General features: G+C 39.9%; 3 protein-coding genes and 1 pseudogene across 4 annotated transcripts in view; 2 read left to right on the forward strand and 2 right to left on the reverse strand.

The window, feature by feature from the left end:
• Positions 1 to 1,680: 1,680 nt before the first annotated feature.
• LOC101299039 (flowering time control protein FPA-like) lies at positions 1,681 to 9,850 on the reverse strand. The gene is made up of 5 exons (XM_004308134.1): positions 9,305 to 9,850; positions 6,523 to 6,780; positions 4,979 to 5,637; positions 3,293 to 4,609; positions 1,681 to 1,882 (listed from the first exon to the last, which is right to left on the reverse strand). The coding sequence occupies exons 1-4, from the start codon at positions 9,584 to 9,586 to the stop codon at positions 3,304 to 3,306; spliced, it is 2,505 nt and encodes an 834-aa protein (XP_004308182.1). The 5' UTR covers positions 9,587 to 9,850; the 3' UTR covers positions 1,681 to 1,882; positions 3,293 to 3,303.
• Positions 9,851 to 11,096: 1,246 nt separating this feature from the next.
• LOC101293226 lies at positions 11,097 to 14,484 on the reverse strand. Its single transcript, XM_004306396.1, has 2 exons — positions 13,388 to 14,484; positions 11,097 to 11,661 (listed from the first exon to the last, which is right to left on the reverse strand). The coding sequence occupies exons 1-2, from the start codon at positions 14,417 to 14,419 to the stop codon at positions 11,350 to 11,352; spliced, it is 1,344 nt and encodes a 447-aa protein (XP_004306444.1). The 5' UTR covers positions 14,420 to 14,484; the 3' UTR covers positions 11,097 to 11,349.
• Positions 14,485 to 17,815: 3,331 nt separating this feature from the next.
• Positions 17,816 to 20,625, forward strand: LOC101293515 (arginine decarboxylase-like). The gene has a single exon (XM_004306397.1). The coding sequence runs from the start codon at positions 18,208 to 18,210 to the stop codon at positions 20,332 to 20,334; it is 2,127 nt and encodes a 708-aa protein (XP_004306445.1). The 5' UTR covers positions 17,816 to 18,207; the 3' UTR covers positions 20,335 to 20,625.
• Positions 20,626 to 22,220: 1,595 nt separating this feature from the next.
• Positions 22,221 to 24,149, forward strand: part of LOC101293813 — a 2,892-nt pseudogene continuing 963 nt past the window's right edge. The window contains exon 1 of the transcript XR_185144.1: positions 22,221 to 23,978. The product of XR_185144.1 is annotated as a protein ETHYLENE INSENSITIVE 3-like (transcript). The remainder of the gene's footprint in view (positions 23,979 to 24,149) is intronic.

Here is a 24,149-nt window from a genome sequence, read left to right on the forward strand (position 1 = left end):
TATATAGGCTCAAGCCTAGACAGTTTTTTAGGGGAAAAACAGTTTTTTAGGGGAAAAACCCTCAAGTAGAGGTATATATGGACAGATACTCATACCAGGAAAAAAGAAAAAATTAGTATGCAACTCTTCGTTGTTCTTCTCTTCACTATGACACAGCCGATCCACTTCTTCTTTTACCCATTTCTCGCTCATCTGAGTTCATGTTAATTTCTGAATCTCGAATTGGTTTTTTCTGCTATTCTCTAATTGGAGTTTTCAATTTTTCTGTTATTCTCGAATTAGGAATTTGGGAGCGAAGGGATTGTGGCTTTAATCTTGTATTCATGTACAATTAAATCGTAGTGGGATTTGGAGCAGCATTGAGAATTTGGGAATATAAGTGTGCGACGGGAGAATTTGGTTATAATCATGTACATACCCATCTATTATCAGGTTGTATACTTGTATCCCCTATTTTGTTTTTAATTCATTGAAAGATAAGGACTTTTACGGTTGTAAACTGTATGAGATATTCATATTATGCATTACTCATTTGTTCCCCTTCTTGTATAAATGAATGTATTCAAAGTGGAAATTGATTCTTACGTGAAATAATTATGGGTTCCAAACCTCAAAAAAAAAAAATAATATATATATATATAATTGCACCCCTAAAACTAGTTTAGATAGATTTCGGATCCTAGATGCGCCACTGCCCCTAATCACAGCTCAAAATTCCAACTTTCTCACCCCATTAATCATGGATACATCATAATTAAGTTTTACAGTGTGTTTGGATGCGGGTGAATTCCCGGGAATTTAATCAAAAATAAGGAATTCTCAATTTCTTATAACTGTTTCCACCGTTTGGATTCTTATCCCATGAAATTCGTAATTTCCACGGGAAAATAATTGTGGAATTTGAAAATTTAAATTCCCGACTTGAATTTCTCACAAAATATGTGTCATTTGTCAATTTCTTTAATTGATGTTAGTCTATATACAAATTCTTATCATTTCAAAACTCTACATCATGAAATCCAAACAATGAAATTCTCAATTAATGAAATTTAAATTCATGAAATTGTAATTCCCATAATTTTAAAATTTCTATGAAAAATTGAAAATTGAAATTACTTTATCTAAAAACAACGTTAGAGAATTTTAAGTGAAACATGGAATTATTTCTACAGTAAAACCTCGATAATTTAATACTCGATTAATTAATAATCTCATTAAAATTTCGAGTTAGGGACAACGTGTTAAATTAATAATTCAATAAATTTAAAAAATAATACAAATACGAAAATTCACATAAACCCTAATGTAAATTAATAATTCCTTAATACACATAATTAATTATTCGTCTATTATTTGCAAGGACACCGTGGCCGGGATCTGACCTGGTGCACATACCTAGTATGCTCTGGGTACACTTTCTTCTATTTGATGCATGTGTAAATACATCATAGTTCTAAAATCTCTGGCTATTTATGTTTATACAGTGCGTTTTATTAATCGAGTCTTCAGGACAACATCTCTATCCTAATTTTAAACGGAAAAATTTAGAGAGGGGGTATACAAACCTATATATCTTACTCTCATTATTTCTTCTTTGTCATATTTCATTCTCTTCAATTTTTCTTTTCTACATTGGAACCGAGGAGAAATAAATAGGCAAAAAGATCTACAAAAACAAATTTTCTGTCATTTATAATTGAAGATGAAAAGATCTACATGAAACAGGGGATGCGAACATAACTGCGCACTCACCCAAAAAGAACAAAAATATACTAAAACTACAGAGCTTGTTATACATGCAGACTCCGGAGAGAATGGTTGATTTTTCCACAGGGGCATGGATCAGACATTATCGCATACTCGCATTGTTTGATTGCCATTTCTGAAAAGTATAAGGACGCTCCAAAATTTAGTCCAAGTACACTCATTAATTTGTTACAAATAAATCTAAATTTAATAAAAAATGTGATTCATCCGATTAATTTACTCATGGCAATGGTCCGGCTCAAAATTGCTAATTTACTGGTAATCAAGCAGAGAGCATCTGTTATGTATTTTAATCTCTACGATGTCTTATGAAATTATGGTCGACAAAAACTAATTTCTTTAAATAATATTTTGGATAAAATGGCTAACATGTTAAAGAATTTGATCAAACGCAAAGCAATAAAACGTCCAGCAGCTGTAAGTCTGGTTCTATATCTCATGTTTTGCTTTCAGGACTGATAAAATCTCATGTTTGCAGGTAGACAGATAGATTGATCTATATGAAAAGTGAGGAAAGAAATACAAGGAATGCTCTCTTTATTTAGCACATCAAGCGGCAGATAAAGATTACAAATCAAGAACAATTAATCGACTCTCATATATTACTCTTGTATGTTCAAAATTCAAAACAGATTGATCTAGCTAGAGACTTTGTTGAAGAATAAGATATAATACATGCAATGGATCCATCACGGTTAAAATTACATAACTGTGTACCAAAACTTCGAACTTGTCTTTGTTTTTTGTTTTTTTGTTTTTATTCTGAACTTGTATCATTATTTCTGTTGATATATGTGCATTTAAAAAGTATATACAAAAGCTAAACTAATCTACTTCAACCTGTACCAAAACCACCACAATAGCATTTGAATTGTCCCCAGTGTTTCTAAAGGATAAAGATAAATACATATATCTAGACAAACACAAACTTCACATATACTCTCAAAGAACTTATGCATCCAAGAAAATATATACAAAGCTGCACAAGTCTACTTCAACCCTACCAAAACCACCACAGTAACATTTGTATTGTCCCTAGTGTTTCTAAAATACAAAGATAAATCATATATCTAGACAGGCACAAAATTCACAAATACTCTGAGAGAGACCCAAAAATTCAAAAAATGCAAGAAACCAGAACTAGGATTCCAGAATCAAATTGCTGAGCAGCGACACTCGTAGCAAGCCTATGCTGTGCAACCAAAACTGGAACCACATATTATATCTAGGAAACATGCAAAACGATTAGCTAACCAACCATACTTGATGATACTGTAATCGCCATAAGAACCAACACATTCCTTCAACAGTCAAAACAGAAACAACTAACTGGGCACATATCCTAGCAGCAAACTCATGCATATAGCTTGATTTCAGGAAATATACTGTGCTAAATCGTCAGCCTATGATATTTAACACAAAGAAAAGAAACAAGCACCATAGTATCTTAGCCAACTAACCATGATTCCGAAAAATATGTTTTTCTATACATGAAATCAAGAAGTAGTATATGTCAGAGGAATACCTATCGGAGTGTTATTGTTGACTTCCAGACCCTTTGCTCACTTGACTACCCATTTGCTGCTGCTGTTGTTGCTGCTGTAATTGGAGAAGAAGATTAGCAGCAAATTGAAGCGTTGACTGATAGCGATGATTTTTGTCCGCCTCACCCTCTGAGGTACTCTGTCCTGCACCTACAAGTGCAGAATGAAGCTGCTGCATCTGATTTGGGTATTCTGGGTTACCTTTGTTGGGCCCTAATGGCACAATGGTCTGATCAGACTGCAAATTACCACCAGAGGCCATATAACTACTGATGGGCGGAGCTTCAGCCAAATAACTTTGATGACTGGGAAGCGAGGATCCAGTGATTTGTCCACCTTGAGAAGGTGCCATAAAATTATTTAAGGGCCTAGATGAACTTGCAGCCTGCGGCAGAGGCAGACTGGCAGAAGAAGAATCTGGCATTTGGGTGCTACCAAGGACCAGTGGGGCAGAGTGGTAATTTGAGGTATTTGAACCGGATGGATAAGTAGGCTGGTACTGTGGAAGACTTTGTTCTTGTGGAGTGAACTGACTACCTAACTGTTGCAATGCATGACCAGTGTGATCAAAAATTTGTTGATCTTGTTTCCATCCAGGAATTGAGGGCCTAACTGCTGATCTCGTTTCCCATGCCGATAGCTTTGGACCTTCTGGCAAAGACGGTTGTGCATTTCCAGGCAGTAAAGTGGCCAGAGAGCCAATAAGTTCAGGTGTTAATAATGGAATTCCAGCCTGTGATACCACAGCACTATTACTATATTTAGAGGAATAATCATGGTTTACTGACTGCACCATAGAGGAATCACTGGTAGGTGGATACAGTGGTTTTGAAGAAAGCTTTGAGTCCTCACTTGAAAGCCTGTTATAATATTCTATGGGAAAACCATATTCATCCTTCGGTGGAATGCCATACTCCGCATGCGTAGGTGGAATCTGCTGTTTATCTATATATTGTGAAGATTCAATAGGTAGATGTGATGGTGCCTGAATGGAAGCAGCAGTAGGAACTTGTTCTGGAAACTTGAGAACCACACCATACAGACGTTCGGGGCCTGCCACTTTCAGAACATTCTTCAAGAAGTCTGAAGGGGGTACCAAAAATAATGTCATCCCATCGTCAAACTTTGCAACACCAGCACGGTTTTTTGCACCTAGATAATGGAGGAATTCAGTGTAGGAAGCAAAATCATCTTCACTGTCTGGCAAGAAGAACACAATGTCGAATGCAATGGCCTCAGCAAAGTGTTTTGTCAGCATATCCAATCCAGTTCTAGCTGAACAGTTAACAATTTCAGGACTGCAAAACAGTAAACAATAATGTTATAGCCATCTTGACACATGCTCTGATCAACTGTTGCTAATACAAAGATTGTGGGCAGTACTTGAAATGGACCAAATTGAGTTCCAAACCAACATAGGAAAGATAGATTAGTTCAAAATCATAGAACCAGGAAACAGAGACATAATGACAAAAATGCAGTGTTGCATGTCTATAACTCAAGTAAAGAGATTAAGTTATTTGTACTTTAGTGCTTTTCTAGTTGTGTCACGGGGCCAGCAGGAAAATTCAGTAAGGCAATAAATTTGATACAAAGCGTAGCTGCGAGAAAACAGAATGGAGAACAGACAAAAGGAAGGAGATAAAAGGAAAAGGGTGTATACTCACATCTCAATTCTTATCCCTTTGCCTACAGGGACACAGCGAGCTCGACATATGGGTGTTCCACCCTTGGCAATAATGCCACGCCAGATGAAATCGTCATCAGGAGGCCTATGACCTCCAACTATGCCCCTGACACCGGGTGGACTAAGATGGCTCTTCTTGGAATTGCCATCTTGATAATACAGCAGATCATCAAATCTACCTGGAGGTAGAGGACCTAAATTTGGTCCAAGAAAGTTACCACTTGGACTTTGTGGTAGAGCTCCAGGCCCCAAGTTGCTCATAGAATGTTCATTATATAGATGCACATCAGGTCTAGGAGCAAACCATTTACCTCCTCCCGGTTGGTATGGGCCAGCTGGTGGCAGATCACTGGTTGAAAACATAATTGTAATCCGAGGATCATTGAAAAGCTTGCCTTCCAAACCCTCCTTGGCACGCCGAGCTTCATCTACGCTCCTGAATTCGACAAATGAGTAGTGCCTTGAAGGAAAACTTTTAATCCTCTCAATCTCACCAAACAAAATCATGGCATTGTGGAGCATTTGTTCGTCAATTTGAATAGAAGGAGGGTACCCAACCCACAGAACAGAGCTACTTGGTTGGCCAGAAATTTGAGCATAAGGCTGCAACATGAATTGACACAAATACAACTTGAGAAACTATCACAAAAGTAGAATTCACATAGGAATGCCATCTGCTGCCAAGAAAGTATAACCACAAAACCATAAATGATTTAGGTAAGATACGACACCTGTCACATAATCATCTAACAAATAATTCTCACAAAGAAGCTTCAAACATGAAAAACAAACATACTATAAGCTTATCTAGCAGTAAACAATACTCTTTCAGCAGCTTATCAAGTAAGTATTCACCTGTTTTCTTTTATGACCAGAAATAGAATCAGCAGCAGGCCCCATGATACCTCTGCCGAGAAACTGTCCATCTCGGTAGTCAGGCAACTGTTCCTGTTAAAGTGACCGAAAGGAACACATTATAAATTGTGAAGAAATGAATTAGTGTTATCTATTCCCAATATAGAAGCTTATAGTTCGATGTTTCTCAACAGCAAAAATGGTATGTTTGCATTTGACATTCAAATTTTATCTAGATAAGTACACTTATGTTCATGTAAATCCAGTTGTAAGAAGTTGATCAATGTTATGTTCCTTCTCACAATTGCACAACGCCTCCAAAACATTACACTCAATCCACAAAGCAGCTACGGTTTTTTTTATATACTTTCAAATAGATTTCATATATGTCTTCACCATTGATGCATAGATCGCACGGAGCATCATGTCCCTGGACACCCCACAAAATTAAAGAAAGGATGAAGAGTCCTCTTAAGCCTACTGTCAGCAACAGTTACCACTTGAACAGAGATCCTATAACATACTCCTATCAATATTTCAACATTGGATAATATGTCTACTTTTTTAATACAAAACACGAGATGGATGTCTGCTTCTGTAACAAGTACAAAAATGATTATAATTATATATATATATATATAAGAATCATGCTAAACAATAAATGCCTACCCTTCTTGAGCCCGAAGGTTGTGATCGAAGAAAGTCCACATGTATTTGCATCTGGTCACCACCCAATCGCTTCCCATTCATATTTCTCATTGCTTCAGAAGCATCCTCTAATCTGCAATATTCAAGACATGCAGTATTCCGGTCTCTAAGGAACTTAAAGTCCTCCAATTTTCCAAACTTGAGAAATTCTTCTTCTAATTCTTCTTTTGACACGGATGGGCTAATTCCACCTACCCATAGCTTTTTAGATGGTTTTGCCTGAAATTAAAGACAGGGGTTAATTTGTAAGGAAAAACATAGAGTTTAAGATCTCCGGCCAAGGATATATGTGAAAGGCGTGACACACAGGATTGTGCATTATTAAAATGTTAATGCGTATAGGAGAAACAATATACAGAAAAATATAAAGTAGAGCGAGGGAGAAATCACATGTATTACAATTATTTGCTTTCTACTCTAAGATTAACCTATACCTAGAATGAGAAAGATAGTATCCAATTGGCTAAATGGTCTCCAATTTGACCATCTTTTTGCAGCATAATCTTTGGAAGGGAGTGAATGGTAAGTTGGTTGCTTCATGAGGGTGATTACACGCTTTCTAAGGTGATGTTAACTTTGGTGGAGAAAGCTCGCTTCTCTTCTTAATATGAAGTGCAAAAGAACCGGGATGTCCTTGCTGTAACTACACGTTTCTAATTTGCGAAGAATAAAATGGTCCAAGTGTTTTAAACAAGTTGATAGATAACAAGTTGATAGATAAGTCACTATAGAATGTATACAAACTGAGAAGCTATATTTGATTTTAAAAATAAAAACAGTGTTGGAATAGTAAATGAAGCCACATGCTATGGAAATGGAAAGGGTTCCCTCCCTCCTTCACATCTGTTACTCATGACTTGGAAGGCAAAAACAGAAGTAAACTTCTGCAGCAGTGGTAATCTCTTAAGCCTAAGACCGCACAACGGCCATACACAATAAATTGCTAGTGCAAATAAATGCAGCTAGCCAGAATGAAAGACTAGCTAAAGATCAACAATGTGATCAGAAGCAGCAGAAGGCGCAATCTGTAAGCATTCATACGAACTTGCAGCAAATATACATCAAAGGAAAGTCATCCAGATATCTAATAAGATTGTTTCTCCTGTCCAACGCGAATGATATATAAAGTTGTCCCCATAAAGATAAAAATAATAATCGACCCTAAAATTAATCAGATGACTAAATCCATCTTAGAATCTCCCAATCGTCATGTAGTGAATACAATTTCCCCTTCCTAGCTACATTTCTACCTTCCCTTGGCAAGGAAATCAATTTCATCTCGTGTCCTTCCAGTAAGAAGATAAAAATACAGGTAACAAAAATAAAACTTGTAGTTTTTCTTAACTTTCATCCTGATTATCCAAATGAATGAAAGTTTCCTTACATGGCATCCCTCTGCCAGAGGCATTATATGAGTGATTTGTTTGGGATCTTTTTGTTTGTTCCAAGAGATAGAATGGATAAACTTTAGTCCTTGCGCAGTTAATGAACACAAAGGTTTGGTTCAAGAATATTTGCTCTCCATTTTGAGCTCGAGACCTTGGGAATTAATCAAACTCCAATCTAATTTCAAGCCCTATTGGTACTGTAATCGAACACAAAGGTTTGGTTCAAGAATATTTGCTCTCCATTTTGAGCTCGAGACCTTGGGAATTAATCAAACTCCAATCTAATTTCAAGCCCTATTGGGTACTGTAATCGACCTATATCATATAAAAAAGACAAACCTTGAATATACTGGAAATGGAGGTTACCTATATTCATATACATGAACAGGCGTAAAATTGTAGAATTTTCAGATCCTTTAGTTGTTGTGTGGTTGGACCTTAAAATGTTGAGATATGATTATACCAGATTGGTGGTGAGTAGAAGTTGCTTGAGTTGAAGTAGAAGAGAAACAAGCCTTGCTTCTACACACTCACTCACATTGGTGCTTGACAAATTTGTCATCAGGTCTATTTAAATGTTTTGTCCATTAGTATGATCAAGGAATGTCACCAACAGGCTAGCTATTTCCCATCTACATACTACACACAAATCACATCAGATTAAGCAAGGAGGTTTTGTATTGAGAAGTTTACTGTCATTGATTCCGCCTAAGATTCTCATTGATCTGTCGTGGTTGAAGGGAGGAACCCTTGGACGTTCGAATAAGCGAGGGTGGGAAATTTATGAGACGGGTTAAGAGTTTTGACCCGACGAATGTCCCTCTATCGATCTAAAATATTCTGGTTTTGACCCTAAAGAAATTTGCATATGCGACATTCGATTCAACATAGGTTGGTTTTGTGTTAGAGGCTGGTTCCCCTAAGGAAATTTGCATATGCCATTCAACATAGGTTGGTTTTGAGGCTGGTTCCCCTACAGAAATTTGCATATCGTTTGATTGGATCCCAATTGTTTACGAAAAGATCATCTTATCCAAACCAAGGTACCACTTAGATTACCAATGGAGGAGACGCATTCCGGGATGTTCTCTAAACACTGAACACCAACTAGTAGGATTGAAACGAAAACCATACAGGGGCACGGATCCGTGTCTAATAATTTCTAAACCTCCTAGAAATCGAAGGCGTGTGTAGTGTATTTGAATTAAACGCGAACAACAACAATAACAGTAAACGATCAGTTAAAAAGAATTGGATTCGAAACTCGTTTGTTCCACAAATTCACACAAGGATTTATTATAATTATTAATACGATAATGTACAGAAATAAAAAGAGAAGAATCAATAATACGAACCGGTCGAGCAAATTCGATCTTAATGGGCAGTCCTCGCACGGGAGTGCCCTGCAAAGCCTCTTTGGCCGCCGCAGCCTCCTCCTTGCGTTTGAACAACACGAAGGCGTAGCTGCGGGTCGAGTATGACGTCACGCCGTCCAAAGCGCCGTATTGGGAGAACAGGTCGTACAGATCGGAGTCGGTGACGTCCCTCCCGATGTTCCCGACCCACAGATTGTTCGACATCGCTCTTCCTTCGTCTCCGCCGCCTTGCTTTCCCGGCTTCGCCGCCGCCGGCGCCATCTCCCCGTCACACCGAATTGAAACGCTATCGCGAGTCGATTGTTGGGGTTAGGGTTAGGGTTAGGGTTAAGGGTAGGATTTGAAGATTTGTGGAAATATGCGAAATGGAAACCAGGATTTTGCAGAGAAATCGATCGAACGAGTTTGGTAGTGGAGGAGTTGGGAGCTGTGTGGAGAAGAACGAGAAGAAGAAGAGGGGGTAGGTTTCTGGTTATCCAAGGGTTCTTTGTCGCTTTATATTTAGTTTTCGTTTCGTTTTTGGTTAGGAGTGTCGCTGCCACCTCCGGAATATGTACACCTGTTTATCAAAAAAAGTTTTTTGCTTAAAGAGGCGACCAGTACACCCAGGACACTTGTCCATTCATCCAGGAGGACCGGGACTGATCTCTCAAAGGTAAATAAAAATAAAAATAAAATTAATATTCGATGACTTAAAAAAAAAAAATTAGGTTATTTTGGAACTTTTAAAAGAAAAACAAATGTGATTTATGAACGCAGGTGTACTGTTTTTTGGGATAATATTTTTATAAATTTTTATAGATAGGTCAAATGTAACACATGTCATAATAAGTTTATGGGCAATATAGTAGCGCATGTCATGATAAGTTTATGGACAATTTTCCGAACATCTTTCATGTCAGCCAACTTCACTATGGTTTTGCGTTTGGACCGATGAATCAATCTAATTTGAATTGAAGCAAACCAAACAATAATCAATGGTTTTAAGCAATAATCAACGGTTTTCAGTTTAAATTTATACTTTAACACATTAAGGAATTGAAATTGGCTTTTGTCCCCCTCATCATAAGTGATAGATTCCTTAATACTCAGGAATTTGTTTACAAATACAGAAGATGTATTTCGAAATCAACCATCCGGAGTAGATACTGTTTTTCTCTCATTCTGTTTGTCTCTGATTCATAATTATTTTTCATTCTAACTAAATAAATGTATCATATAAAGGTTTGTCTTACTTCTCTCTTCTTGTTTTTCTTCCCTTCTCATTTCTCTTCGGAGATTTGATACTTTATTGCTCACTCAACTAGATGTTCATTTCTTTGCCAGTTATGGCTAGGAAAAAAAAAAAAAAAAAAAAAAAGGTTTACAACGATGAAGGTATTCACTATTCACGCTTTCGAGAACTCAATTCCCATTTTAAAAACCCTTATGTTGTATAAAAATTATTGATGATTTTGGAAGTTTTGAATTTCTAAAATTTGAGTAGAGATGTATTGGGAGTTTGGGACAGAAAAACCAACAGCCCAGAACCCCGAACCAATTGTTGTCCTTTCAAAAAGACGGCTCAATGGTGTTGATTTAAAGCCAAAGATGTTAAGTACAAAATGACTCGGCACATAATTCTGCTACTTATATAGGGATGGACACAATGCATCACATAAACAGAAGTTTATACCCACAAGACCATTCACGAAAATTGCAAAATTAAAAGAGTGAATGACTCAAATAGGACACTCATAATAGTTGTAGGACTACAAAACTCAAATAAATTGAACAGAAGAGACTAAAATATAGTCTGTTTCTAAAATATACTTGGAAAGCAATACAATGAAACCTGCACAGGCTGCATACAATGAAAAAGTACACAACTACTACATTACACTAGTATTAAGAAACCATATAGGACACAGAGAACAACCCTAAACACAATCATAAATCTGTACCTATCAAGTACCAAGTTTAACTACACCACAACAAAACAGATGACTGATCTTCCTTCTTTGAGGGCTAACATCTAAAGACAATTAAGACTGGTGCATGGCCACCACAGAAACAGATTCAGGTTCATGCCCATGAACTCGCAGACGATATATGCAAGTATGTGAAGGGCTACCATGATTGGATGTGAAGTCAAACCTCACTGTGTCAACAACGTTAGACACAGCTGAGTCCGACACAGTGACTGTCTGGGCATTGCTCTTCTCAAGGTCATATGTGAACTCAGCCAAAAGAAACATCTTCTCTGTATCTACTTCTAAATCCTGATCATGCACTCCTCGCAGCCATGCAGATACACGACAGTCCTTGGGAGCACTCCTTCTGTCATAAGCAACACTCTGTTCATAGAAAAAGAGGAAAGAAGTTGTTAGTGAAACACTTAAAATCAAGATGAGGGTAGAGAGAGATAATAGTGTCAAAATCAGTATCAGGAAGAAATATTAAAGAGGATAAAGGACCTTGATTATGTTGTTTAGTTGACATACTACACTATTTTTAGTGCAATTCAAAGAGCAGAGCAAATTCAGAATAAATAAAGAGTGCCTACTTTGGACCAAATACTCAGACAAATATACAGACCCCAGATGAAGTAGTGAACCATACTGGTTGGTGAGAATCCTTGTCCTTTTGATCTCTTGACATGTATAACATGTTCCTGGTCCTTTGGAGTTTCACATTACTGTTATGATTCTACCCATATACAATGCCCTGGTATCTATCTTGCAAATAAAATTTCAGCTTACTTCACAGTACATTCACATATGATATGCTTACAGCTGAGCAAAATTTTCTTAACGCCTCTTCAAACCACACCATATGATAGAATCGTTTGAAGTTTAGATTCCATTGGCCCTTGAACCACTGTCCAGTACAAATGATTGACTGAAAAGCAAAGTTCCCTCGAAAGCCCAACGCTAAAATCTTTAGTTAAGAAAAAATCATTCGGAAGATACATATGTTCTTGGAATATTGGTTTTATTTTATACATCCATTTATATCATTGATGGATTTCTACACGTTTCAGGCTAGTACTCAATCCAAATGAATTTTCAGTTCCTTCACATTATCAAAGGCAAGGTTGCGCATTTCTTTCGTTGTCTTTACCCTACATTATTCTTAGCACTGTCACCACTCACATGGCTGTTAAATGCCGTCACACTTCTCTTCACCAGCCACCCTCATTACCCAACACACAAACACCTAATCTTTTTCCTGACATACTAATATTTTTCCTGACATAAACTTCAGCAACTAGCCTCTAAAATGAAAGCTTAACCGTTTCCTACTTGCTTGTCACTTGGTCAACAACCCTAAACTAATACACCCCCAATCCCCAAGTATTGCTGAGCCTAGCCGTTCCTTATTTTCCTCTGATTAGTCTACCACCTCTAAATTTGTCATATTACAATTACTTTCAGACAACCATAAACTCACTACATAAACAAATGCTGGCTCCTAAGTCTTTCCCACAAATAGTGTCTGTGCACCTACTGAAACCAACATATGATATCCGTCCTATTGTCTACAAATTAACTCCCAAAAATTCAAACATGGCTCTTGGTTATTAAATTTAGACCGTATTTTGAATGATAGGAAACTAAGAACAACCAAATTCACAAGAAACAAGCCAATTATAAGAAATAGACAAATAAAGGTTAGCTACAACACGCTTTCAACAAAATGAACTGCTTTGCTACATACCAATCTAACTCATCAATCAAACAAAATAATAGACATGTCAATAAAATCCAGTCTAGGCCAAAACAAAATAGCCCATAACATGAAGCAAAAATGAGGATGAAACATATTGTTATTGTATACTGCCAAAAACGTGAGCACAACTACCACAATCTCTATATAAACAGAACAGTAATCAACTTGTTAAACTTTGTACAGAACTGAGTTAAAGATACTATACATGCTAAGATTCCATAGATTTGAAGCCTTTAAACCGCCAACTAAAACATTTAACATAGTGAGTCATATCCATCCCAAACAAAATGAAAAACAAAAAAGCATAAAACAATGCACAGAGAAATACTAAATAGTGAGCAGAAACAATACCTTAGAAACATGTTCCAGAGTGATAGCCTCAGGAATAATTGCTGTCCTGAGCTTAATCTGCACAAAACCACTACTCCCTTTCAAAGGAAAACACTCCCCAGGCTCTCCAAAACTTGGCTTCAACACCTTCTCAGCATCACTATGAACCCCATTCCTCATACTGGTCCACCAACCACTCCCTTTACCCACCACATACGGCTCGGAATGCTTCACAACCGCAGCGCCACCACTCCCCAATGCGTAATCCACCCTGGCAAGCCCGTCCGCAGCATGCTTCTCTATCTCCTTCTCCACCACATTCCTGGCATAGGCCATTATATCATCGAAACTCGCACCCAACTCACCATTCTTCCCTTCCTTCCTCAAGTCCTCATAAATCCTCTCGAACTCTTGCTTCGACAGCCACTCGACGCTCTTCAATTCCTCCACGGACCTCTCCAGCCCTTCACTCTTGGCCTCCAATCTCCTCAGGTCACTGGCCAAAGCAACCCCTTCCTTCCTCAACTCTCCCACCTCCTTATCAATCTTCCGGCTCGCCAAGTCCACCCCAACCTGAAGCATCCGACTCGTCTCCTTCATCGACGCCTCGACCTCCGCAATCCGGCCCTCCAAGTCGGTGAACGCCATGGGCCCGGCGGCGCTGGGGCCGTACGCGAGGCGCGTGAGTATCTGGCCCAAACCGCCGACGAAAACCAGAAGGCCGAGCCACTTGCCGAAGATGCGGAGGAGCCTGAGCCAGCGAGGTCTGTGAGTTCCGGCTAGGGCTTTGCGGGAGGAGCGGCGACCGGACGGCGGAGACACGGTGGAAGTGACGGCGGTTCGTCGGGTCTGAGCGGAACGGTCGACGGCGGTTTCGCTTCTGACGGACTGGTGACTCAGATCTCTGTTGTTAGGGGCGGTTGGGTCGTCGGCCCTCTGAGATTGGGGCTCGGCGGAGACGAGTTCGATGTTGGCCGACCTCTTCTCGACGGCGACGACGGATCGCCTCCGGGTCGTCGGGGTGGCCGTGATAGAAACAGTGGATGCCGACATTTGATTCGGAGAATGTAATTTGAATCGGAGAATGAAAACAGAGGGAAACTAGGTTTCGGAGAAATGGGAGAGAGAGAGAGATGCAAGTGTGATGATCTTGTTGAATTAAAGATCCAAACCGACGCGATGGTTTTTGTTTGGGCGCTTCCGTGTTTGAATCTTTCGTATCACATTTTGCATGTCTAATGGGTCATCCATTTTACTCAGCCCAATTCTATTTCTCTACCAAAAAAATAAAGGGCCCAATTGTTTTACCCGCATAAGCCAAAACGGCCCTGTGTTCGTGTGTATTTTGAAGATAAAGGGGAGTTTTCTATATAAGGCATGTAAATACACGACATCGTCTGGATGGTTAAGATTTATGACTTTATTAGACATACAAGGGCTCCCGACATATGAATGGTTAATATTGCATAGTTTATTTGCACATCAAGCATAAAATAATTTCTAAAGATCAAGTTAAAACAAAAAACTGACAATGTAATCTCACATTAGCACGATAGGAGATGAAACTGGTTTAGGCATTAGTTGGACATATATAAGTAGAGAATTTTACACACGTGAAATGGACATAATGTAATGTATGTAAACAATAAAAAAAAAAAAAGGAAATAAAACACGGAAAAAAAAAATTTGTGTGGGTAAAGAAAAACTTTGAATGAAGTTTCTGTTGTATTTATCTTTTGTTTTTTTTTTTTTTTGATACTAAGATAAATACAACAAGAACTTTATTCAAAGTTTTCTTTACCCTGTATTTATCTTTTGTTTGTCTCCTCTGTATCTGGACTGAATAATGTTGTAGCATTTGCATTGATTGCTTTATTTCTTTCTGAGATATTATTTCTCTAGTGTAGCATCCATTGGTTCTTCATTGGCTGCTGATTTTGAAATCTTTGAATCATAAAGGTTGTTCTTCACCATCGACTCACCGTTGTAGTTGACTTTGAGCTCAAAATTATGAGACTTGCCTTTGCTTTCCAAATTGCTTATGGTAAAGTATGCCCTCCTTGATAGGATGTTGCACTTACTATGTCTTGGCAATTGTAAGTAAAGAGCTATTTCGCTTGCTTTCCCTTGGGTCTTGAGTCATTATTTTTTATATCAGCAATGTCATGAATTGTCATGAACAATTTATAGATGTGTAAGAAATGACGGTCATTAATTGGGTTTTAGTTTTGGTATAAAGATCAAGGAAAAAAAAAACAGTGCCACGCGGCGGCTGGACGCTACATGATATGAGTGGTTATGACTTTTTGAAGAGAATTTCTGACGAGAAATCAAGAAAAAGAGAAAATTTTCAACGCTCCCGGAGGACCACATCAATATCTAATGGTCCTCCTTGACTAATAGAAAATTGACGAATGTTTATTTTTTTCAAAATAACTCAAATTAAGATATATCTAGTCATTACTAATAACTTAATTGTTTTCATTATTATTATTTCTCAATAAAATACCAATTAGATTATGCAAATCTCTCTTCCTCTTCACATTCTGACTAACGTTGTTGTTGCTGTTAACGAGTTAAGTTTGACCGAGAGAGAAATGGAGTTTGTTGTTCTTGTACCCATCTAGTTCAACCCAGAATCCTCTGTTCAACCCATCCTACCTCATCAAATCTGCATCATCCTCTTTGTAGTTTGTACCCATCTCGATTCTAAGGACAAGTCGTTGCATCAATTCAATCACGAAATTAATGGGCAATTCAATAGCCATATCATTGCATTACCCCATTTTCTCCTCCAGCCTTATTGCTGCAATTTGAGCTCTGATTCCATGGGAGAAGAAAAATGAAAGAAGACGAATTGAACAGGGTAATCCTCAACTTGAGGCATGAGCCCTCGGGGTGGAGCTTAGCCATGAGCTTCAGCTTCTTCTGTATTCTAATTTCCTCGTCTTCCTCGGAGTAGTCGTCCAGGTAGTCGTCGTAGTCTATGTTGTACTTCACATTCCGGCGCCAGAAACTTTCCGGACGTCCCGCACTTCCACCGGCGAATCACTAGATCGGCGAGGCAGATCTGCCTTGGACAGCCTGCCCTTCTTCTTCCTCTTTATGATCTGACCCATGTGATTGTGTGGTGTGTTGTCCCATTCTCTCTCTTTCTCTCTCTAACATCCTCTCACACTCTGAGTCTTTGTTTCTCTCTCTACGAACAGGCTCTGGTTTCTCTGAGAGAGGAGGAGGCTAGGGTTGTAGGAGGAAGAAAAAAGAAGATAGATTTTGTCAACGCGCGTGGGTTCACGTGCCGTTAACGTGACGTTGGTGAACTTGCACTCTGTGGAGGGAAGAACCTCCGAAAATTATAATCCCCGCAACACTCACCAAGTCACCAAATTTTGTTGGAAAAGCTGGGTAATATGATTATATGAATATGTGACGGTGGTGGCTATAGTGGGTGAGAAATGAATACGTTTTTGCAGAAAATAATTGGTATTTTAATAAGAAATAATAATACTGAAAACAATTAAGGTATTATAAATTTATAATGACTAAATATATCCTAATTTGAGTTGTTTTGAAAAAAGAAACACTTGTCGACTTTTTATTAGTTAGGGAGAACCATTAGGCATGTGAATGTGGTCCAATGTCATCCGGGAGCGTTGAAAAATTTCTCCAAGGGGAAAAAAAATTAGGAAAAGAGATATTCGTTTATTGTCCCTGTATGTAAACCTATATGGTATTAGACAATAACTTGTCTTTATTTGTTAATTTTTGTCCTTAAATGTGTGAGATAATGTGTAAATGATGTATTTGTAAACTGATGTCTCGTTTGTTTCGCAGAAAGTAGACAATATGATAAGAAAGTTGTTCATTTCCTGTGTTTGGGAAAGCCAAAGGAAGAAGGAAAAACTTTCCTGATTGAAGGAAAAGTTGGCTCATTCTAAAATCCAATGGAACCATTTTCCTTCCTTATTTTCGTGCATTTATTACTTACATAATAAAATTTTATTATATTTTAAAAGAATTTTCCCAATATCTTTCATTGCATTACTAAACATCGAAATGAAAACTTATTTTGAAATTTTATTTCCGTTCATTTTCTCTTCCTATAAGAGAGAGGTAAAAACTACCGCAAACCAAACGAGACTTGAAATATTTGGTTAATAACTAATATGGCTTAAGTGGAAATTTTCTTTTCGTAAACAATAACCCTTCCTTACGTGTCAACATCCTGATCGTCCATGCGATCCCCGACGTCATAGCTAGCTTCCTATTAAAATACCGCCGCTCGCGATATGTTCCAAACCTACCCTTCAACTTATCGCCACGTCAGTTGGAATCAGGAGAGAAGCCTAGGGGGCTAGGGAGATACGAACAGCGCCACGCGGCTGCTCGACGCTGCGTGATATTAGTGGTTATGAGTTATGACTTTTGGAAGGGAATCTCCCACGAGAAATCAAGGCTGCTCGACGCTTCTTCTTCTTCACAATTTGAAGCCAACTCGAACCCTCTAAAAATTTCCCATTTCCTCGGTTCCTTTCTTCCCACCAAAACCAGAGCCAAACCCTCTTTAGCTTCTCAGATCTGCATCGATTTCGGTGCCGTTCGTTCATTTTTCTCCTGAAGTTTCGGTGTGGGGATATCTGAGCTGTTTAAGGGTGAAAGTGGGGTTGTGACCCGTTTCGATAGAGCCTCTTACTGCTTCGTTTGAGGGGGTAGCCGGGGCTCCGGCCTCGGCGGGTTCTAAGGCCCCCATTCTTTACATACAAATCAAACCCTAACCCGCCCGCCCCCTTTCCGAAAATCATTCTTTCATTCTTTGATTTAATTAGGTAGTCGCGGAAGAGATGCCGGCCCTGGCTTGTTGCGTGGACGCTGCAGTGCCTCCTCCTAGCCACGCCTTTGCCGGGGATAGCTCTCTTCCTGCGCCGGACCCATTTTCCGGCGTATTTCCGACCACCGCCTCCGCTTGGTCTACCTCTCTATCCAACGACCTGTACCGAATCGATGCCTGGGGTGGGCCCTACTTCACGGTCAATTCCTCCGGCAACGTCTCGGTCCGGCCTCACGGGTCCGATACCATGCCCCACCAGGAGATTGATTTGCTGAAAATAGTGAAGAAAGTGTCCGATCCCAAATCCGATTCTGGCCTCGGGTTGCGGCTCCCTCTCATTGTTCGCTTCCCCGATGTGCTTAAGAACCGCCTCGAGTCTCTCCAGGGAGCTTTTGATTTTGCCATCCGGTCCCAGGACTACGGGTCCCACTACCAGGGCGTCTACCCGGTGAAATGCAACCAGGACCGGTTTGTCGTGGAGGACATTGTCCGGTTCGGACTGGAAGCCGGGTCGAAGCCGGAGCTTCTCTTGGCCATGAGCTGTTTGTGCAAAGGTAATCCGGAAGCCCTCCTGGTGTGCAATGGATTCAAGGACTTTGAGTACATCTCTCTTGCTCTCATGGCCAGGAAGCTGGAATTGAACACGGTGATTGTTCTTGAGCAAGAGGAAGAGCTGGATTTGGTGATTGAATTGAGCAACAAGCTCGGTGTTCGTCCCGTAATTGGTGCGCGTGCCAAGCTCAGGACCAAGCATTCTGGCCATTTCGGGTCCACTTCCGGGGAGAAAGGCAAGTTCGGGTTAACTACCGTTCAGATTCTAAGGGTGGTGAAGAAGCTTGAGCACGTAGGTATGCTTGATTGCTTTCAGTTGCTGCATTTCCATATCGGGTCTCAGATCCCTTCCACTGCTCTGCTCGCTGATGGTGTGTCCGAGGCGGCACAGATATATTGTGAATTGGTCCGTCTCGGTGCCCACATGAAGGTCATAGACATTGGAGGTGGTTTGGGTATAGATTATGATGGATCTAAATCCAGCGACTCTGAGATTTCTGTTAGCTATAGGATTGAGGAGTATGCGATGGCTGTTGTTCGAGCTATCCGGTATGTTTGTGACAGGAGGTCAGTGAAGCACCCTGTGATTTGCAGCGAGAGTGGCAGAGCGATTGTCTCTCATCACTCTGTTTTGATATTCGAAGCCGTCTCTGCGAGTGCTTGTGATGTTGCTCCTTCCATGTCTGCTTTTGCGCTTCAGTATTTCATTGAGGGACTTACAGAGGAAGCTCGTGCTGATTACCGAAACCTTTCGGCTGCAGCAATCAGGGGCGAGTATGAAGCTTGTTTGACATATGCTGAGAAGCTCAAGCAACGCTGTGTTGATCAATTCAAGGAAGGGTATCTGGGTATTGAACAATTAGCCACTGTTGATGGGCTATGTGATTTGGTCTCGAAAGCAATTGGAGCATTCGATCCAGTTCTTACATACAATGTGAACCTCTCTGTTTTTACTTCGATTCCTGATTTCTGGGGCATTGGACAGCTTTTCCCTGTTGTTCCAATCCACCGGCTTGATCAACGGCCAGCGGTGAGAGCTGTGTTATCGGACTTGACCTGTGATAGTGATGGCAAGATCAATAAGTTCATTGGCGGGGAGTCCAGCTTGCCTCTTCATGATCTGGAAGGCAATGGCTCTGGTGGGCGGTACTATTTGGGAATGTTCTTGGGTGGGGCTTACGAGGAGGCACTTGGAGGAGTCCACAACCTGTTTGGAGGACCAAGCGTTGTTCGGGTCTCCCAGAGTGATGGTCCATACAGCTTTGCGGTTACACGGGCTGTACCTGGGCCGTCTTGCGCAGAAGTATTCCGTGTGATGCAGTACGAGCCCGAGCTCATGTTCGAGACGCTCAAGCACCGTGCCGAGGAGTGTGGTGAGGTTGGTGAAGATGGAATGGCGAATTCAGCTTTGGCCACCAGCCTGGCACGCTCCTTCCACAACATGCCGTATCTGGCTGTAGCTTCGTCTTGTTGCCTGACTGCAATAAACAACCATGGTTTGTACTATTGCAGTGAGGATGACTATGACATTGTTGCTGATTCTGGTGCTGCTGGTAAGGCGGAGCAGTGGTCATACTGCAGTGGTTGAAGAGCCAATTTAGTCAGTCTTAGCATTCCCTTATTAGTGTCGTTGTTGGTGGTTTGTTCTGCTGGGAACGTCTACTTCAATCTTAAATTTTAATTTCTCTCTTTTTTGCCATATAATTTTCATGAAAGGCCAAGAATGAGTGAGAGTCCTTTGCGGTTTGTGGAAAAGAGGGAATAGGAGCCGAATCCACCCTTTTGTAATTTCGGGGCCTTGTTCCCTCTCCCTATATTACTTTTTTCTTCTTCTTCTTCTTTAAATTAAGATGTTATGAACTCTTGGTAGCTTTAACCTAATTTCTCTCTTGATATTTTTTTCTACTCTGTTCTTCATTAGTCTATGCATGTGTTCTTGATGCCCTCTTGCATTCATTCAATTTTGTGATCCCTATGTGGGCGGTTAGTTGGTTTGCTTTGATTATAAACAAACAGAAATGTGGTCAGTGTCTTTTGAAAAGGGTCGGTTAAGGAGATTCTGAAATCATGGCTTGCAGGGTCTCTGGCTTTTGTTTATGTCTTGTGTCGTTTTGGTTTTTGCCTCCTTGCGTCTTTCAGATTTGTTGTCATTGAAGAATGAATTCTATATAGTACTGTGAGTCTGTGACACAATTTAATATACTGGAATCATGTAGAAACTGCATCATAATAATTAGACAAAGATGGTAATGCTTGACTTGGTTGATTATTGACCATGACCACAATTTTTGTGGACTTGTGTAGCCTCAAGTCTTGTGTAGTCAAGTTGGCTGTAGTGCTGTGTATGTGAATAGTTTGAGACTGGTGGTTGTGAGCCTCTGAGTTCTTATGCTGTTATGGCTTGAAACTTGGAGAAACAAGTGCAAGCAACTTGCCCAAATGAGTAACATGAGACCAAGTCCTTTACTGATATTGGTCTATTATCTATTATAAAATGTTCATGCAGTTGATTTTTTTGGAAGCTTAGACTGCTTTCTTATTATTATTATTATTATTATTATTATTATTTATTTTATTATTATTATTATTATGTTCTCTATATATATGGATTTGAACAGATATTTGATCCAAAAGACGTTTTGGCAGACTCACCCGGAATTTCAGGTTTTATATTTATTGATGACAAAGAAAAATAAATAAATCAACTAGTGAATACATGATGCTTAGATAGCTGGGAAATTTGCTGTAACCTGCGTTAGAAGCTATATTGCATCTTGGATAAGACAACAAATCTGTTAATTTGCAGATGTTTGTACTCAATCATAGCACCTTTTAGTGAAAGAAAATCGATCCGGATAATAGTGGATCGGTGTGCCTGGTTCTATAATATCTGCTATAAAATTGGAGGGTGTTTACTTGCTGCTTAAATATGGTTTCTATTGTCATTTTTTTCTGCTCTCTGTCTTTTGGAAACTCATCTTTTCTAGCGGTCTGCTTGCCGTGCTATTTTTTCTTCTTTGTGTGAGTATTGAAAATAAAATGAGATCTGTTCTGTTTCGGTGTCCTCATTTGATCGTATTTGTTTCTTTCTCTTTTGGTTTTAATTTATGGTATGTGTGAATACTTACGGAGTTTCGACTTATGGAATAAATTACTTTCATGTTCTGACTAATCATATTTATGAAATTATGTATGCTCCCTTTGTTATTTCTTTTGTTGAATCAGTGCTATTATTGGTAGTTCACTGTACCTGATCTGTCATATGTGATGATTGTATGTTTAACTGACTTGTTTGTAGTTTATTTCATTTGCAGAAAAAATACAATTCGTTTACTTCTCGTGGTCGATTGTCCTTGATCCAAAAACCTGAGGTTATAGATGTATAGTAACTCTGTCCAAGATTGAAAATCGACTAAAAGAGGTTGGCGGGAAGGACATTTAATTAATCAGGTTTCTTCTTTCTCTAGTTGCGAAATGGGGATCTTTGAGGATATGGGTTTCTGTGGAAATCTTGATTTCTTTTCAGCTCCTGCTGGGGAAGGTGAGGTGGTTCCAGAACCAGAGGCAACAATAGAGGAGGATTACAGTGATGAAGAATTGGATGTTGATAAGCTTGAAAGGAGGATGTGGAGAGATCAGATCCTATTGAAGTGGCTTAGAGAACAAACCAGGGGAAAGGAAGGAGCTGACAATGCAAGGCAGCGCCAATCACAGGAAAAAACTCGGAGGAAGAAGATGTCACGTGCACAAGATGGAATCCTGAATACATGCTGAAAATGATGGAAGTTTGTAAAGGTCAGGGTTTTGTTTACCGGATTATACCTGAAAAAGGAAAACCAGTAACTGGCACCTCTGACAATCTCCTAGTGTGATGGAAGGAAGAAGTAAGATTTGATCGTAATGGCCCAGCTGCCATTTCCAAATTTCAGGCAGAAATGCAATCCCTGGTTTGATGGAAGACTGCATTTCAGTGGCATGTACTCCACACACGCTGCAGGAGCTCCAGGACACCACTCTTGGTTCACTTTTGTCATCCTGATGCAGCATTGTGACCCACCCCAAAGGTGTTTCCCATTGGAGAAGGGTGTTTCCCCACCATGGTGGCCAACTGGTAATGAGGAATGGTGGCCTCAACTGAACTTGGCCAAGGATCAGGGTCCTCCATACAGGAAGCCTCATGATCTGAAGAAGGCATGGAAGGTGAGTGTTCTCGCAGCTATGATAAAGCACATGTCACCTGATATCAACAAGATCTGCAAGCTTGTTTGTCAGTCGAAATGTTTGCAGGACAGAATGACTGCTAAGGAGAGTGCCACATGGCTGGCCATTATAAACCAGGAGGAAGTTTTGGCCAGGAGGATGTTCCCTGATATATGTCCGCTTTTATCTGCTGGTGGGAGTGGGTTTTTTGTAATCAGTGATACCAGTGACTATGATGTTGAAGTTGATGATGACCAGGATGTTGAAGTTGAGGATTGCAAACCTCTTCTGGATCACTTCAATATGGGAACTATTGGACAAAGACCTCAATTTAAGGGAGAGCTTATTGAGACCAACTCAGATTTCGGTAAGAAGAGGAAGCAGCAGCAGGCTGAAGAGCCACAAATGATGCTTAATCAGAAGGTTTACACCTGTGAATTCCTGCAATGCTCACATAGTGATAGTCGCTTTGGTGGCTTTAGTGACATTACTGCACGGAATAATCACCAGATGAGTTGCCCATACCAGAACAATTGATCACCAGTGTTTGGAATGCCAAACTTGCTTAACAATGACGAACCTGTGGGCTTCCCTCTACCAGTTGCTCAAGCTAAGCCAGCAATTATACAACAGGTGAACCCGACAAGCCCTTTCAATGTTTCAGGACTGGAACGTGCAGATGATGGGCAGAAAATGATATTCGAGCGTATATCGTCCTATGATGGCAATACTCAGTAAAACTCGAATCCTGGTTACTTCAGTGTTGTGCAAGACCCCAACCACCAGCAAGTGAATTATCAGTTTGAAGTGGGTGATATCTTCTATGCTCAAGGGATCGTCATGGATCGTAGCAATGTGCCTGAACAAACCCCAATGCCTATGCATCAACAAGTTCTCTCATCTCCTGAAGTTCAGTTTGATCGGTGCAAGGTATTTGATTCTTCATTCGGTAACAATTCGAATGATGCTATTGCTGACCTGCGATTTGGATCTGGATCTCAGTTTGCTTGGCACAGCCGGACTATACTGCTGGTAACTCACTGCTGTAGCAAGATGCATCATGGTTTTGGTACATCTGAACAAGTTTATTATCGGCTTCTCCAATATATGGATGAGTCTGAGTCTGAGTCTGTATATTGTGTGTGTGTGTGTGTGTGTGTGTGTGGGTGGGGGGTGGGGGGGGGGTGGGGGGGGGGTGGGGGG

Source organism: Fragaria vesca, linkage group LG7 (assembly GCF_000184155.1).
Source record: "Fragaria vesca subsp. vesca linkage group LG7, FraVesHawaii_1.0, whole genome shotgun sequence".
NCBI classification, from domain to species: Eukaryota; Viridiplantae; Streptophyta; class Magnoliopsida; order Rosales; family Rosaceae; genus Fragaria; species Fragaria vesca.